Source organism: Apodemus sylvaticus, chromosome 6 (genome assembly GCF_947179515.1).
Source record: "Apodemus sylvaticus chromosome 6, mApoSyl1.1, whole genome shotgun sequence".
Lineage (NCBI taxonomy): Eukaryota > Metazoa > Chordata > Mammalia > Rodentia > Muridae > Apodemus > Apodemus sylvaticus.
Window position 1 is genome coordinate 36,102,191 of NC_067477.1, and position 16,655 is coordinate 36,118,845.

Consider the following 16,655-nt stretch of genomic DNA (forward strand, 5'->3'; position numbering starts at 1 on the left):
CTCTTAGAGGTCCTGAGTTCAATTCCTAGCAACCACATGGTGGTTCACAATCGGATGTAATGGGATCTGATGCCCTCTCCCAGTGTGTTTGACAGCTACAGTGTACTCATATAAATAAAATAAGTCTTTAAAAAAAAACTAAAAAAGAATCACATATCAGAATATTATTGGTTATAACTAAAAGAAACTTTCCCAAGCTCAGTCTTGCCGCTCTGATCCTACAGACCAATGATTTTCAAGTGACAATCTACTATGTAAGGGGCTTTAGGGGCTTGTAAAAATGACAGGTTCTAGGAACTAACTCCAAATGTATTTGATTTCTAGCAGCTCGGGAAATCTAAAATTTTCACAACTTCCCAGGTGAAAATTCATATACATTAAATAAGTCCCTCCACAGTCAACGGAGTCAATCATTAAGACAAAATCCCAAAACTGGAATCAAGAGTACTTTGCTAGGAAACTGGAGAAATAGCTAAGCAGTTAAGAGTGTGATCTTTCTTCAGAGAACCAGAGTTTGGTTCCCAGCACCCATGTCAGGGAGTTCACACTGCGGCTTGTACTTACCCATACTCAAGACACACAGGTGTAGATATAATTTAAAATTAAGACAATAAGAGTCTTTAACAAATTAACCCTTTAACCCTGTAAGATTACCTTGCCGTCCCTCATCATTGGTGAAGAGCCCCGTGTCGCTGCTGCTGCACACACTGCTAGTTTCACTGGAAAAGAAAGACAAGGGAACTCAGCAACTCTGGTCCAAACTTTTTCTTTTTTTTCTTTTGGTTTGGTTTGGTTTGGTTTTTGGTTTTTGGTGTTTTGAGACAGGGTTTCTCTGTGTAGCCCTGGTTGTCCTTGAACTCAGAAATACACTTGCCTCTGCCTCCCAAGTGTTAGGATTAAAGGCATGTACACCACTGCCCAGCCAAAATCTATCTTCAAATGAAAATATTCCAACTGTCTCTGTAACTTCACTTTAGCCCATTAGCCAATTTTATACATAAATTTCACACAGAAGACACAAGTAAAGTTTATTTCTCCTCCCCTCAAAAGGTGAGAGGAGAATGCTAAAACTCTTACATATGAAACTAGTTCCAGCCGGCGGTGGTGGCGCACGCCTGTAATCCCAGCACTCTGGGAGGCAGAGGCAGGCAGATTTCTGAGTTCGAGGCCAGCCTGGTCTACAGAGTGAGTTCTAAAACAGCCAGGGCTACACAGAGAAACCCTGTCTCGAAAAAAACAAAACAAAAACAAAACAAACAAAAAACAAAGAAAGAAACTAGTTTCAAAATACTTAAAGCCACTGTTCTAAAAGCCATAGGGAGCCGCAACACAAGCACTAGGCCGTCCTCCGTCTTTCTCCCTGCTCTGGCCTGACGCAGGAGGACTCAGGCTGTCTGTTCTCTGCCACACTGCTAACCTGTACAGCTGAGTGCAGATGCTGGCAAATGGTTTCTACAGTTTTAAGTGGTTGGGGAAAAAAGCCCTCAAAAATGAGTATTTTCTGATATGAGGAAACCACATGGAATTCAAATTTCAATGTACATAAGTGTTCTTGGAGGCAGCCACGTGCACTCGGCCACAGGCCACCCAGGGCACCTGCACTCACCCACAAAGGGCTGCAGCTGCAGCAGAGCGCACAGCCCAGAGGCCTCAGATACTAGCTGGCTTGCTCACTGCAGGGAAAGCTCCTCTCTGAGATGACTACATTCCCATTGTTTTAATGTTAAAATCTAAGGGAGGCGTTCATCATAAAGTCTGTCAAATCTCCTTCCATTAATTTCAAGTCACAGCAACACTACAACATTCAATGCCTCTATGATTATTTTTACATGGAATCTACTTCTTCCTTATATTGTAAATTAAAAGGGCAGGGTCAAAGAGGATCTACTGATCAAAAAAGATGATACAGCATTTTCTCATACTGTGTCAACAGCATTTCAAGAGAAGAGCCTTGAAAGAGCTTGGACTGAACTTACCTAAGAGTTTCCTATATGGAGTTTGTAAAAATGATGTCATGAAATTATCTTCAGGACTCAAAGACTCTGACCAAGGGAGGTATATATATTTTTTTAATTAAAAAAAATGTCTATAGGATAATTACTCCATACAAGTATCTCATTCTACCACTGTGGAAATAAGTGTATTATCTGTGGCACTTTCTAGCCCTGTGTATTCCCTTAATGTAATTTGTATTGTGAAACTCTAAGTACATGTAAAAAAGTGTTAGTACAATTTGCTAAGAAAGAAAAAAGTGGGAGCGTCACAGCAAGCCTGCACGTGAGAACTAAGAAGCAACCTGCAGGAAGGTGTCCTTGCTAGAAAGGCAAGTGCGTCCTTTTGTGAGCTGGCGAATGTGCCCGGCCCTACAGCCTCCTCACTCGTTTCTTGCTCAAAGATTATGCCTTGTAAACAGCTATATTGATTTTATTTTATGTGCATGAGTGTTTTGCTTGTATAAATGTGCCTGGTTGATAGCTTTTGTTTTGTTTTTTTGAGACAGGGTCTTTTTACATAGCCCTGTCTATCCTGGAAGTCACTATGTAGACCAGGTTGGCCTCAAACTCTGCCTCCCTAGTGCTCGGTTAAAAGTGTGCGCCTTCACACCCGGCTGAGGCTGATATCTTTCAATAAAAGCTATTTTCGTTTAGCACCTTTGTATGCCACAAGCCAAGAAATGTCAGGCTTCTGCATATTCTTTCCCATCCCCAAGCCTTGAAAATGTGTTTATAATTTTGTCAGAAGCCTTCTGACTAGACAAGGAGAAAAGCTGTTTGTCCTTTCTGTTCAGAGACACTGACCCCTTCTCTCTAGCATCTATCCCAATTGTCCTGTGAAGCTCCGTGGGAAGACGGATAATGCAATGCCAATCTCTTAAAGAGACGGTGGCTTGAGTGGCCTCCATGCCCCCGGCCTTGGCTCATGAGCTGTCCTATCCATCCCATGCTTACTGGCTTATGAGATCCAAGCCTACCAATGGTGTGCATACAACTTCTTCCTAGACTAGCTTTGAGACAATAGAGAGGACTACATTATCTTTACAAATAACTAGCACATAATGCACCCCCCCATCCAATCCTAAAATGAGAGAATAAAGACGTTTGCAACAGAAAGGTGAAGGGAAGAGACCCTCTTCACATTATGCCCGAGTTTCACTGAGGAAGAATTTGTTCTGGGTTTACTAGACACTGCTGGAATCCCATCAAAACCAACAAGGACAGCAATTTAAGCAATGCATATGATAAATACTCTTAGTCCAGCTAATAGGAGAAAGATATGAATTTCCCAAAGACAATACTCCTCAATTGATAAGGGATAATGCAGATCTAACACTAGAAAAAGCATCCCCTTTAACAGCTAAAAACTCTCTAAAAGATTCATAGGAGGATAAAAAGAAATTTAGAAGTGGTCTGAGACAAACCTGGAGGTGAGTTCTCTGATTCCCTTACTTACTTGTGTATCTGTGTATGTACGCTTGTGTGGTAGTCAGAAGACAACTTCTAGGGGTGAGTTCTTGCCGTCTACCATGTGCATCCTAGAGACTGAACTCTGATCATCAGGCGTGGCAGCAAGCTCCTTTACCTACAGAGCCATCTCACTGACCCCATACTCCTCTACAATGCTTTCTACTAAAAATCAAGTTTCTATATTTCATTGAGCAGCATGATCACCATTTTAAATGAGACACAAAATTAGAGCCAGGATTTTGGACTACCAACTACATTATCTAATTACTGGAGTATTATTGGAAAAGCTACTGAAGCACATCCAAATGAAATGACAGAAGTGTACAGAAAGCTACCTTAGCCAGCTCCTCTAAAGATTGATCCTCCCACCCACATTCTATTAGAATTAGAAGGTGGCTGGCACCCACTTATCACTTCCACTCGGCAAGCGGCACTCTGCTTTATCCCGCACCCATCCATCCAAGCCTCCTTGTAATTAGAGGCTCTCTCAGTGGAGCAGATGATTGGGCACAGGATTCACATCCACATAAGCGTGTATCACAGGAATGAGCCCAATAAACTGCCTGATACCGCTCGCTCGCCTACTGCCACCATCTCCATCACTGCCAGCCCAGCACTGTAACCCTCAGCAGTGACTGGCCTGCTTTTGTCTCTGAATGCTGCTCTTTCCAAATTCTGAAAAGGAATTGTATGTACTTTTGGGAGAATTAAAGGTTATCCTTTCAAATAAACACAAGGTCTCAGTTTTAAATCTGTGGTATATTTATTCTATAGGAAAAATCAATTGTTTGGTTTTATTTCGTTGTCTCTATTTGAAACCCATGTTATTATATAAAGCTGAGCCAATGAAGTGAAAACCCAATCTCAGCAGAGGAGCATCGGCAGTCATTCTCAACTGGAGACACTTCTGCATCCCTCTCAGGGTTATTCCGGAATGCCTCAATCTTCTCCCTGCTGTTCTGGAGATAGAAGCCCAGGCCTCATTATTGAGTGCATGAATACTGCCACAGTCCTTGGAAGGCATATATGGTAAAGAGAGGCAGAAGTACCTCAGGGACTTACTATCCAGACAGTCTACTGAAAAATCACAAAGTTCCAGTGTTGGTGGGAGATCAAAGGACTAAGGTGAACAAACAGACAGGAAGACACCCAATGTCCATCTTTGGCCTAGGGGTGCACATCTGAGTGCACATAGGCATACAAGACACACACTGAACTGTTGTTAGCACAAAGGTTTGTTGTTCATTTATTAACCAAAAAGTTTAAAAAGAACTTATCTCTTACACGTAACTTTCATATATTTAAAACCAAACAGAAATTCATGACTTATTACAAAAACTAAAGTTTTTTAGGTTAATTATTCAAAATAAGTAAAAATGTATTTAACAAAAACTTTAAAAATATTTTGGAATCTAGGAGAGAAGTCACCCTGTCACCCCTATATGTTGCGCAGAGACACCCCTGCTCTTCCCATCTGTTTTCTACCATGCTTCCAGGCAGAGGTGGGGGCCTCTGCAGCTGCATGGCATAGTGAACCTGATCCCACAACAGAACTCAGGTCACTCAGAGACAGCTCTGTTTCCAACTCCAGACTAGTTCTGTGAGCTACAATGGTGGTGAGAGTATGCAGTCAGCAGCCTCTCCAGGCCACACACAGACAGGGACTGGAGAGCTGGGTAGTATGCCAGCTCATCTAGGCTGGCCCTGAGCTCCGAGAAGCCTGTCCACCCTTTAATGTGCATCTGCCTATGTGGAGCATTAGCAGCAATTCACCTTTAGGTGGGTAAGGGTTCATTTTTCAGAGACCTACATTTCCGAGACTTTTTAAAAATCTTGTTTATGTGTATAGGTGTTTTGCTTATATGTAGTCTGTGTACTCTGTGTGTGTGACCAGTGCCTGAAGAGTCCAGTGGCAAGTGTCAGATGCCCTTGAAACTGGAGTTACAGATGGTTGTGAAGCACCACGTAGGTGCTGGGAATCAAGTTTAGGTTTCTGGAAGAGCTCTTAACCACTGAATCATCTCTCTAGCCCCTATTTCTGAGACTTTCTGCTGCCTTTTCACATAAAATGTCTCTTTTTTGTGTGTAAAATTCAGAATGAGAGACAGTGCTTTTCTCTTCGAGTCCCTCTCATTTATCACGGAGGATGAAGGCCATGGTACTTTTCTTTGAGAATCTGCCTTCACACCTGCTCCCGCAGACTGCCAATGCAGAACATAAAAATATGCCAGAACATGTATGGAGAGGGACTGCTTTCATTAGTTCCCCTTTAAAACTTTAAGTGTGTTTATTTATTTATGTGTTTATTTATTTATTTATGTTATTTGTTTACTTGGTTGAGGACGTTCTTCCTGATAGCTGTATCTCCTAACACCTTCTTTCCAGCACCGGTGCATCCTTTGCGGGAGTGCTCACAGACTGTGCCTCTAATCCCCTGTGCCCCACACCTGGTGTCCTCTCACCAACATCTCTTCCATCTGCGTTCCAGGAAGACTTTGAAGTTTTCGGTATGATCAACTCAACTAGCCTTGGTTTTGTAATTATAATTACACTTTAAATTTCCTTATAGTTTTCCTGTGAATTTTGTCTGAATAGCTGCTTTCCAATTTTGTGTCCTAGATCAGAATGTTGTTTTTGTTTCCTGATCTGCTCCTCCTCTGAACTGAGAAGAATGTTCCCCCTTCCCTTACTCTACAGAATGTGTCCAAAGCCTGTTTTTTTAGTGAACATGTCCCAAATTATTTGTAATATTTATTTGTAATAAATGAAACTGAGCAGAATTTAACCCAGTTCCTCTGACTTCATGTTCTAGTGTGTTTTCAGTCATATCACATTTCCTTATGGTGAGCACACTTAGACATCACACACCTGGCTCCTACCCACCCCCTCCTGTGCCCTTCTCCTCCCATGCTGGCCCCTGCCTCTTCCTAAATGGCTGCCACACTGATTTGTGATTTTTTTTTTCAAGATGTATTTACTTAATGTATGAGTACACCATTGCTCTCTTCAGACACACCAGAAGAGGGCATCAGATCCCATTACAGATGGTTGTGAGCCACCGTGTGGTTGCTGGGAATTGAACTCAGAACCTCTGGAAGGGCAGTTGGTGTTCTTAACCACTGAGCCATCTCTCCAGAACATTATTTTTTTTTAATGTTTAGGTTCTATATAAGAGAGAACACATGTGATATTTGTCTTGCTGAGCCTGGAAACTTCATTTAGCATGTCTCCAGTACCAGCCATTTTCCTGAAAACGATATGATTTCAGTTTTCCTAATAGCTACATAATATTGCAGCATTTGTGTCTACAGTACTTTCTTTACCACAACAAACACAGGCATGCACGTATCTCCTCCATCTGTGTTGGCAGGAATTCTGTCAGGTATCTAACCAGGAATGGCAAAGCTGAATCATGAGTTGTCTTAGGAGTCTCCATCATGATTTTCACTGCAGTTGCACTGATTTACACGCCAACACTGTGTAAGTGCCCCCCAACCCCATTCTTGCCAGCATTTGCTATTGTCTGACTGCTTGCTGACAGCCATGCTGACTGGGGTAAAACTGAATGAATGCCAATGTAGTTTTGATTTGCTCTGCCTCACAGCTAAGGATAATAAACATTTTTTCACTTTTTTATTGGGATTTTGTACTTCTTTTGAGAACATACTAAGCCCATTTCCTGAAGGATTATTTATTTTGGTGTTTAAATTCTGAGTTCTTTGAAGACCCTGGATATTAGTCAGACGACTAGCTGGCAGATTTCCTCCCATCCTAGAAGCTCTCTTTATTCTGGTAATTATTTCCTCTGCTGTGTAGCAGCTTTTTTATTTCATGCAATTCTCTTTGTCAGGTCTTAGGATTATTTCAGGTTCTCCAAAGACCACTGGGTCTTCTCTGTCCACAGATACTTACTCGGCCTCAGACCCATTCCCCTTTGCCAGACCCACACCTGACCAATGGGCAAGAGGTGAGGAAGCTTTGAAGAACCCCAGGGCTACTGGGGGTTTCACCTCACACAGGTCTACACGACCCGCACTGGGTCATCTCCCTCCTCTCACTGTGTGACCCACCTCACCCACCCTAACAAACTGAGGTATATGAAACACTAGAATGCACTACAAAGTGATTTTCTTTTTCTTTTCTGGCCATGCGATACTGAACTGTCTGCTGGGAGGCTCAACTTCCCAGGACTCAATCCCCTGGGGCTGCCTCCTATATCCAATACAAAACACACGGAGAGAACCAGATTTCCCCATCCAAGTATACTCCAAACGGAAAATTCAGTTATAGGTTGAAAGTGAAGGAAGAAGCAACATGCCACCTGGAAAGTTGAAGTCATGTTTGCAGTTCTGAGGCCAGGACTGCCTGGGGAGAAGGCACTCTGGGCCTTGCCCCTTTGGGCAGACTGACATATTGCACAGCAGCCTAAAGCAGAGGAATCCTCACTGACAGGGCAGCTCTCAAGTCCTGAGGATGTGAATGTGCAAGTGGCTGGTTACACTGTTTGATTGACTGACTGCATGTGTGTAGTGAGGAGAGTTTGTAGGGGACTGGTTTCTCCTTCCACCTCTTGGGTCCTAGAGACTGAATTACATCATCCCCCAGGCTTGACTGATAACCAGAGCTTCACCCACAGAGGCATCTTGTTAGCCCAAATGTTTAATTTTTTTTAAAAGTATTCTAGTAGTTAGTGGAAACCATTTCTTAGATGCCTTTTAAGATATGAATTCACAGTATCGGGTGGACTAAGAAGCACAACCTCCTGTGTCCGGGTCCTTAGAAGTGTTCCAGTTTGTGTCCTTTACAATGCTATGCATTTACCATTTAGCTCTGTACTTCCTAGCAAAGTCCTTTCCAGGAGGGAGAGCCTAAGGGACAGACTTCAAATACAGGCATCTCGTATGTGCCTCCAGAGGTGTTTTCCAGCTCTTTCTAAGGATCCACCAGCAGAACCAGGCTGAGCCTATCTAAGCAGTCTCTGCTGGCCTTCTAATACCTTTCAGGGACTGCTGCCAACTGCAGAAAAGGTAAGTGTGCTCTTGGTCGACACCTCTGTTTACAGACAAGCAGAACATTCCAACACTACAGATATTCCTTCCACTGCCCCAGTAACCCCTGATTAATGACCTCCACTTGCAAAGGAGACTACTTACCTTAACCATGAAATAATGAAGGCTATTGATCCAACAAGCTACTGCTATAGAGTGTTATTGATCACCCAATCTTTGGTTAAAATGGTCCTCATTTGGCAATTTCATTGTCACAAACACCTGGAGCAAAGCGCACTCATAATTAAAGAGTTTGGGGCCGTTAAAGTGAGAGGTGATGGACAGAGAGCTCAGCTTTCTCCCATTTATTCTTGCTTCTGAGCTATTGTTTGTGTCAGAAGGGATATTGATTTTCTATAAAAATAAGAAAACAAGAGGCACCGAGGGGCTGCAGAAGGTCAGCCTGGGCTGGGGAAGGAGGGGACAGGTCTAGTATTCCATCTGTCACTTGCCTTCCAGGACAAGGGAATATTTTCTTTCCTGTGAGACCAGCCTCTAATACATCACCTGAGGAAAGCTCCTAATGTGACTTTGGGCCACCACCCGACCAATTTGCTCATAAAAGAATTAAACTGTATTCAAGAGGAACAAACAATGATTCACTGAAGAACAGAGCAGTCGGGCCAAGTGCATCACCTGATGAGAAGTGACTCTCAGAGAATCTAAATGAAGAGCGACAGGAACTAACTTCACAGGACTTGTTAAATCTCAGAGCATTCACTCCCATATATACACAGAAGAACATTACAGTAATAACGTGGTCTTTATGCAGCATAAATAAAGCTACTATGTTGTACCCATTTCTAAATCCTCACTGTTTTCACTAGAACACAACTGAACGAAGGACAGAGAAAGAAAAACAGAAATAGTGGCAAGGCTTAAAGCTGTTGGCAATTTTCAGTTGTTAGTAATAAGTGAATTTAAGTAAACTAGAAATAAAGCCAAATTAAGATATGCATTCCCAAATCCAAAACATTTAACATATGGTTTCTTAAAATGCTATCCATAGACTAGGCTAAGATTAAAGATCGACTTCTTACGTCAGTACTTTTACAAGATAAATCAAGACTAGTAACCTTACAAGGCTGCTGGTGAGAGACCTCCACATGACTTATGGAAGTAAAATCCAACATTCTGATCTCTATGTAACTGAACCGCGGCACTGCCATTAAAGAATGACCACTGGGGGACTCTTGAAAGTACTTCTTTTAAAACAGGAGGTAGGGACATTTTGACATAACCAACTCACCAAATATTTTTATATTTGTAATATACAAATCATAACTATTTTCTATTTGCAGTTTAATGTTAGCCCTGTTTATACAACATGCTTACTCCCTGGAGGCAGGGCGGGGGCGGGGCTCAGGGTCAGAGTGTGAAGCTCTGAGTTCAATCCCCAACACCAAAGCAAAACGAAAGCCAGGCCGCATGTCTGCTAATGCCAGCATTTAGAAAGCTGAGGCAGGAGGATTGCAAGTTGAAGGCCATCCTGAGTTAAAGACCCTATTCCAAATAATGATACAGTAATAATGAAGAGCTGCTTGAACATTATAAGATTTTATTCCCCTTCACTGTTGAGGAAAGTCTGGACATACTGATGAAAAAGAGTAAGAAGCACCATCTTTCCACAGAACAAATTAGGGGGGGAAATACAAAAGCATTTCTCCTTGTAACGACAGATAAGTGGAGACAAAGTCGAAGAGTGACTTAACATTCCCTTGAAAATAAGATCCTACTTTTTAAAAACAGGGTCTCATATAGCCCAGGCTGGTCTCAAACTCATCACTCATCTTGAACTGATCTTCTGGTCTCTAGTCCCCAACTGCCGGACTACAAGGATGTGCTACTATGTCTTGGAATCCAAGTAGAGGGTTCAGAGAATTTTTCCTAGTTTCCCAGTATTTTAAAAGAAATTAGGAAACAAAAGCAAAAATTATTTACAGTTTGGCCAAAATTGAGAAGAGAAAAACCTCATAGGGTTTCCACTGCCTTCCTGTAACACTGTTACTGTTACCATCTCGGATGAAATAACCCTGGAAATGTTCCCATTAACTGTGAGATAAGCTGTGCAGAAGTGTGAAATCTCTTCCGGGTAGGCAAGCCAGCGTCCCCTCTGCTAGGTACTAGCATTTCAGTTTCTCGCTGCCCCAGCATAGGACTCCTGGGGAATTTTAATTCTTTAGGGTCCACTGTTTCAATAATCTTAACAGTGGACACTGAAAGCACAAGGCTTTCTAAGGTAGGGCATATGTGCATGTGCATGTATGTGTGTGTGTCCCCAGAAGAGAGTATTGAATGAATCATAGGTGTAAGCCACCCAATGTAGGTACTGAGAACTGATCTCATGTCTTTTTGAAAACAAGTGCTCTTAACTGCTGAGCCATTTATCCAGCCTCTGCATGAGGGTATCCTTTTAGAACATCCTTCCCAGCCATGGCTCACATAGGACAGACCAATGTCACACGAGCACTTCACCCATTGTTTCTTCACAGTGATGAGGGCTTTGTCATCCCAATCACTGCAAGGTTCTGAAGTCCTGGCCAGGAAGGGAGCCCACAGGGGAGAACCAGGTCCCTCAATGTGAAAACAAGAATTTCACAAGAACTACTCTCGACTACAGTGTCTCCAGGCTCTTGGGGGACCAGAACTCAGAGCCTGTGACAGCCTGGGTGGGAAGGGACAGCACAGCTGGACCACACACACAATAACGTCAGTTTAGCAAGAAACTCTGGGGAGAAAAAGATACAACTAACATCACAAGGGGCTATTTTAATTCTCCATTCTCAATTATAAGAATTTAAGATATATATGCTTAATCTTGAAGTCAACTTGAATGTCTTTCAACAGAAGGCTTAGTTTCAAGTTAGTTAAGCAATTCTTGTTTGATTAAAAACAGTATGATTATGGAAGAAGAGTGCCTAAATAATCTAAAAACTACATATAAATTGGATAAATAGGCCTTAGAAAGAATCAAGCTTAGAAGAAAATTATAAGAGTCAAATTGTAACATAGCTGAGCATGCTGGCAAAATATACAGTTAGTTTAAATGTTTTAAATGTTAAAATTTTTAAAGTTAAATTAAAAATATTCAGAAAAAGAGAAAGCATATAGACCTACAACAGCCTCACCTCAGCTTACCTAAGCTATGTCTTTGGGGTGCAAACCTTAAAAGAATAAAGTCCTAAGGAAGGTTACTTGCTCTATAGCTGTGAAACATAACAAGCAGCAAAACTTGGTAAAATACATGCTTGGAAATCAGGTTTGTCTCTCAGTTTAGACACTAGGTGACCCTCCCAAATTAACCAAACTCTAAACCTAGTTTCCTCTTCTAAAAATACAAATAATGAGGTTCTACCTTACAGAAGAATTAAATACGAATACCCAGCAGGCATGCAGTTCAGTGCCTACCAGAGTCCTTAACAAACCCACAGTCCTCAGCCCAGCTGAAGGTCAGCTCTGGCTGTGGCTGCAAGGAAGAGAGGTAGCAACACAGCAGACCTGCCAAGCATCCTACAGTGTGCTGCAAGGCACTGCCCAGTCACGAAAGCTCATCATCACTGAGAGGTAACATTCAAGTACCAAGCTACCAAGGATCCATGCTTTCAGGAGATCTGACACAAAGAGAAGTGAGTCACCAAAATTACACTGACATTTTAAACATGCAACCATCAGAGTACTTGATCCCATGTGATCCAGGTTAAAGGGACTCCCTGTCACTTTCAATCCCCACTCTATATGCATACAACTTAAATGTCTGCCATAGACACTCAAGGACTGGTGGCTTGAATGAATAGCTAAAGGCACCTGTTGACAAGCCTGATGATCTGATCACACGTGTGTGTGTGTGTGTGTGTGTGTGTGTGTGTGTGTGTGTGTGTGTAAGAGAGAGACAGAGAGAAACTCAAGACGCTGAGGCACTGGCTCAGTGGGTAAGGTGCTTACTGAGCAAGCAGGACTGAGTTTGGAACCCTTCCCCCCTCCCCCGACATGAAATCCAGCAGTGCACTTCTGTAATGTTACTGAGCGAGCTGAGACAGGTAGATTCCCAGAGCTTGCTGGCCACCTACACAAGCCAATTGGTGAGCTCTGGGTTCAGTGACAGACTTTGACCCAAAGGAGGGTGACAAGTGATAGACACACACCATCCACCTTGGACCTCCACACACACCTGCGCACACAAACACATACACACACGCAGAAAGGAAATGCACTCAATACAGTCAAAGTATAAACTAGCAGAGAACAGAATTATAGTCCCAAACTATATAAAGCCAGGATTCTTAAAGAGTAAACATAGCCTGCGTTCATTTACAAATTGCCTAGACCTGGCACCTGCATGGTGTCTCTGTCACAACTTTCAGTGCCAGCTCTTGGCACTGAAACAGTATCTCTGTATGACCTGAATGGTATAAAGAACAGCAGATCATTTTTAAAAACAAATTCTTGGTTATGCATTTGAAGTACATGTTTGAAATTAATTTTAGGGTTAAATTATTTGTCACACACAGCCTTCTTGATATAGCAAAACAGAGATTCATGAAAATCTGAAACTGAAAATTTGCAAAGCAGAAATCAACTACTAACTAAGAGAGGGCAGCAAGGCAATTCTAGCAGTAGAGTGGACCTCATCCAGAGGCTGCGGGCTTGCACACGGGCACATTAGCCTCGGAAAGCCTCGCTTTAGGAAGGGAGAGCTCACCATTCGGACATGTTCTCATCAGAGCCGTGTTTCTGCTCTTCTGCTTCACACTCCATCCTTTCTTTCCGTCCAGTTTTGCTGAGGAAAGTCCGGTTTTCTGCTGATTCACACAGCCCGTGGCCAGCTGAGGTCCAGGGAGTATTCTCCTTCCAGCGGGACAAACGCTGCTTCTTGGCAGATTTGAACCTGCAGCCTCTCTCGTAGCTCCAATCTGACACTTTCAGCTTCTGCTGAAGGCTGGCAGCCACCTCCGATGTCACCCTCTTCACCTTCCGCCGGCGCCTGAGGGGCCGACACGGTGCATTTTCTGTAAAGGAGTCAGACTCGTGCCAAGAATGCTGCTTACCCCTAATGATGGCACTGAGCGCTGGGTGCCGTTTGGCCACCACTGTGTCATCAGAGTCACTGAAGTTGGTGAGCGGAGCCACTTCTCGACAGTCCTTGGTGGCCTCATCCAGACTCGACTCCGAGGCCTCGCTGAAGCAGCGGGCATGCTCTGCCAGCTGGGTAAAGTCGGAGCGGCGCTTGCGGCCTCGGCGTTTGCGAAGCTGCCGCCGCTGCTGTCTGGGGCTCAGGGCCATCTCCTCCCACAGCTCACCAAGCTTGCTCTGCTCAGAAGTCTGCTCCAAGGCTGAGGCCAAGTCATGCGCCAGCTCATCCATGAGGCCACATCTGCCAAATAAAAGAGAAGGAGGGCTCGAAAAGAACTGCTCTTTCCAGTAATCTTATAAAGCACATAACGACATTGCGGATCCCTGCTTGGCTAGAGAAAACACACTTCTTTTATCCACTACTGTTTCTATCATCACGCACCAGGAAAACAGGTGTCCGGCCCTTGTTAAAAACTGGAAATCATAGTCAGTGGCTCACCAGATGACAACTGGGACATTAGCAAGAATAAACAAGTTGAACTTCCTCCTTTCTCCAATTAAATGCATCCCTTGGTTTCCTAATCATGAGAAAGTGGCTCGCTGCAGAAGAAGAGCAACTTCTCCACTACGGGAAAGCCATGGGAGCACCAGACACAATCCAACCATGATGGAGGGCCACACTGTGGCCTGGGACACCTGCTGAAAAGGCTGTAGTAGAGAGGAGAGAAAGAGTTGCGTGGCACCTAAGAGGAAGACTTCACACTTTTCGTCATCACAGAGCCTGGGGTGAGCCTGGAGTTCCCATCCTGGGAACTCAGGATGGGAAAAAAGAAAGCCCACATCTGGTACTACCACGGCACCAACTGCCACCTGAAAGTTACTAGAAACAGACTACAGTAGAGTATGGTACTGATTGGTGGTATTGGTGGTGGTGGTGGCGGCAGCAGCAGCAGTAGTAATATAGCATAGGACTTTTAGACTCCTCATCCTGGTGGTGGTGGTAGTAATAGTAATTCTAGTAGTAGTAGTAGTAGTAGTAGTAATATAACATAGGACTTTTAGACTCCTCATCCTGGTCACCAGAATTATGTGCTTTAGTGCCAATCACACAAAAGCTGGACATAAATGAAACTAAAATGGAGGTACAGTGTAAAATCTCTAAGATATCTGGCTAACAGAAGCAACCCTTTCAAGGCATGCATAGTAGAAGCAATTTTCCAATTTTCACTTTTCAAAAGAAATGTCTAATACCATCTGTATACAACACCTAAATTTGCTAAAATAGCACTTTCTTGTTAAGCCCAAAATACATCTTGCACATAATTGGAGTTTAAAGTTGAACTCAGCCCATATTTCCCTTCATGCAACCTAAATTTTGCAAGGGGCTTTCTAAAAAATGAATTATCACAGGGTTCCTATGTCATCAAATTTAAAACCAGGAAACGTCTTCTGGCACTTGTGAGAGCAATGGGGCCACCTAGCTCCAAAACCACCACTTAAACTTCCTCAAAGTGTCAAAATCCTCACACATAAAGAACATTTCCTTTAGCAATCGGTAGTAGTTTAAAATGCGAAGGCTGCCATTTGGAAGACAACTGTCCCTAAGCCCAAAGCTGATAAACAAGTAGGAATAGCATTTCTAACTCTCTAATAAAGAATAACAGCTTTGAAACTCAGGCAGAACTGCACAAACTTTAACGTGGGGCAAGTGTACTACACAACGTGTCATCAAAAGCTGTGAGAATTCTTCTGAGTCTCAAAGGGGACAGACAGAGAACCCTGGTACGCCTACACCTCCAGTCTCACCCTCAGGAGCACACCCTGGAGACCCTGGTCTGAGTCACAGGACGCTGGTGGGCCGCAAAGCAGCGAGCCAGTGTCCGGGTCAGAGTGACGGGAGGTGGGGAGACAGGAGTCAACTTCTCATTTGGATTCACCCGAGACTGGGGGTCAGCTGTTTAGGGCAGAAACTGTCTCAAAACTCGCATTCCCTCTGTGATGGTGGGGAGAGAGGTATCACAGCACCACCATAGAGATGGGAAAAAAAGCCGTGTTTTGGAGGACTCTCCACCATGTCCAGCCCGTCCTCGAGGGCTAGGGAGACCCTAGCCCGGGACACCAAGCCTGAGCTCTCGCTGTCGCCCACCCAAGAGACAGTCAGAATGGAGGGGGACTGTCGCCACGGAGGCGGCCCGACCCTCAGAGCCCAGGCTGGGAAGACGCGTCTAGGGCAGCCAGGCCCCGCCACCCTCGTTCACTCGCCGCAGCCCCACGGTGCCCTAGGTCGCCCTACACAACCCGGAACCCTGATCCCGCCCGGCACTGGCCCAGCCTCGCCGCCACCCTTCCCCTCACCGGCTGCCGCAGTCGCTTGCACCCGGCGCCGCCTTCGGGGCCGTAGCTCCCAGCCCGGGTTTCCCTTTCTGACCTCATTTCCGGTCTGGGCCTAAGAGGTGGGGCTGAAATGGTGAGGGAGGGGCGGGGTACAAGAAAGGACGGGCGTCCGCCCTGCACTTCCGCCCTTCTCTGTGCCCACTTCCGCTCCACGGTGGGCGGGGCCACCGGGGAAACCAGGAAGTGGTGCCTGCAGGCAAGGAAGGACAGGATGGGCTAGTATGGGGTGGGAAAATCCTTAGGTCTGAGTGAGACGAGACCCTTAGGGTGCTGACGTTTAATTTCTGAGTTTGAGGCAAGCCTGGTCTACAGAGTGAGTTCCAGAACAGCCAGAACTACACAGAGAAACCCTGTTTCGAAAACCAAAAATTAAAAAAAAAAAAGTAGGCCTTCACATTAAGTTACTCATGGCATTAAAAGTGTACGTGGCTTGAGCAAAAAGCAAGTCATACTACATTATAATTCAAAGCGTAAAAGAAATATTAATTTTGAGTGGTTATTGATATCTCATATTCAGTAAGTGGAGAAGTGATACATTTCCCATAGAAGATATAGGCTCTTTTGGAGCATAAGTGGTTTCCTCTTAAACATTTTCCTGCTGAATAATGCTATATCAAAAGGAGTCACCTTATACTGGAGAAGCTGGCCAGCCTGGTCTACAGAGTTTGTTCCAGGACTA

The 16,655-nt window shown here is 44.0% G+C and overlaps 1 protein-coding gene across 8 annotated transcripts in view; it reads right to left on the reverse strand.

Annotated features, from left to right (window-relative positions):
• Gpatch2l (G-patch domain containing 2 like) overlaps positions 1-16,027 on the reverse strand; it is a 49,376-nt gene extending 33,349 nt beyond the window's left edge. For all 8 annotated transcript variants that reach the window (XR_007978326.1, XR_007978325.1, XM_052185362.1 and 5 more), the window contains exons 1-3: positions 15,938-16,027; positions 13,212-13,883; positions 655-719 (exon numbers count right to left, since the gene is read on the reverse strand). Coding sequence is in view for 6 of the 8 variants with exons in the window: in XM_052185362.1 (XP_052041322.1) it covers positions 655-719; positions 13,212-13,873 (727 nt within the window). In the remaining 2 variants the exon portion in view is untranslated. The remainder of the gene's footprint in view (positions 1-654; positions 720-13,211; positions 13,884-15,937) is intronic.
• Positions 16,028-16,655: the final 628 nt, after the last annotated feature.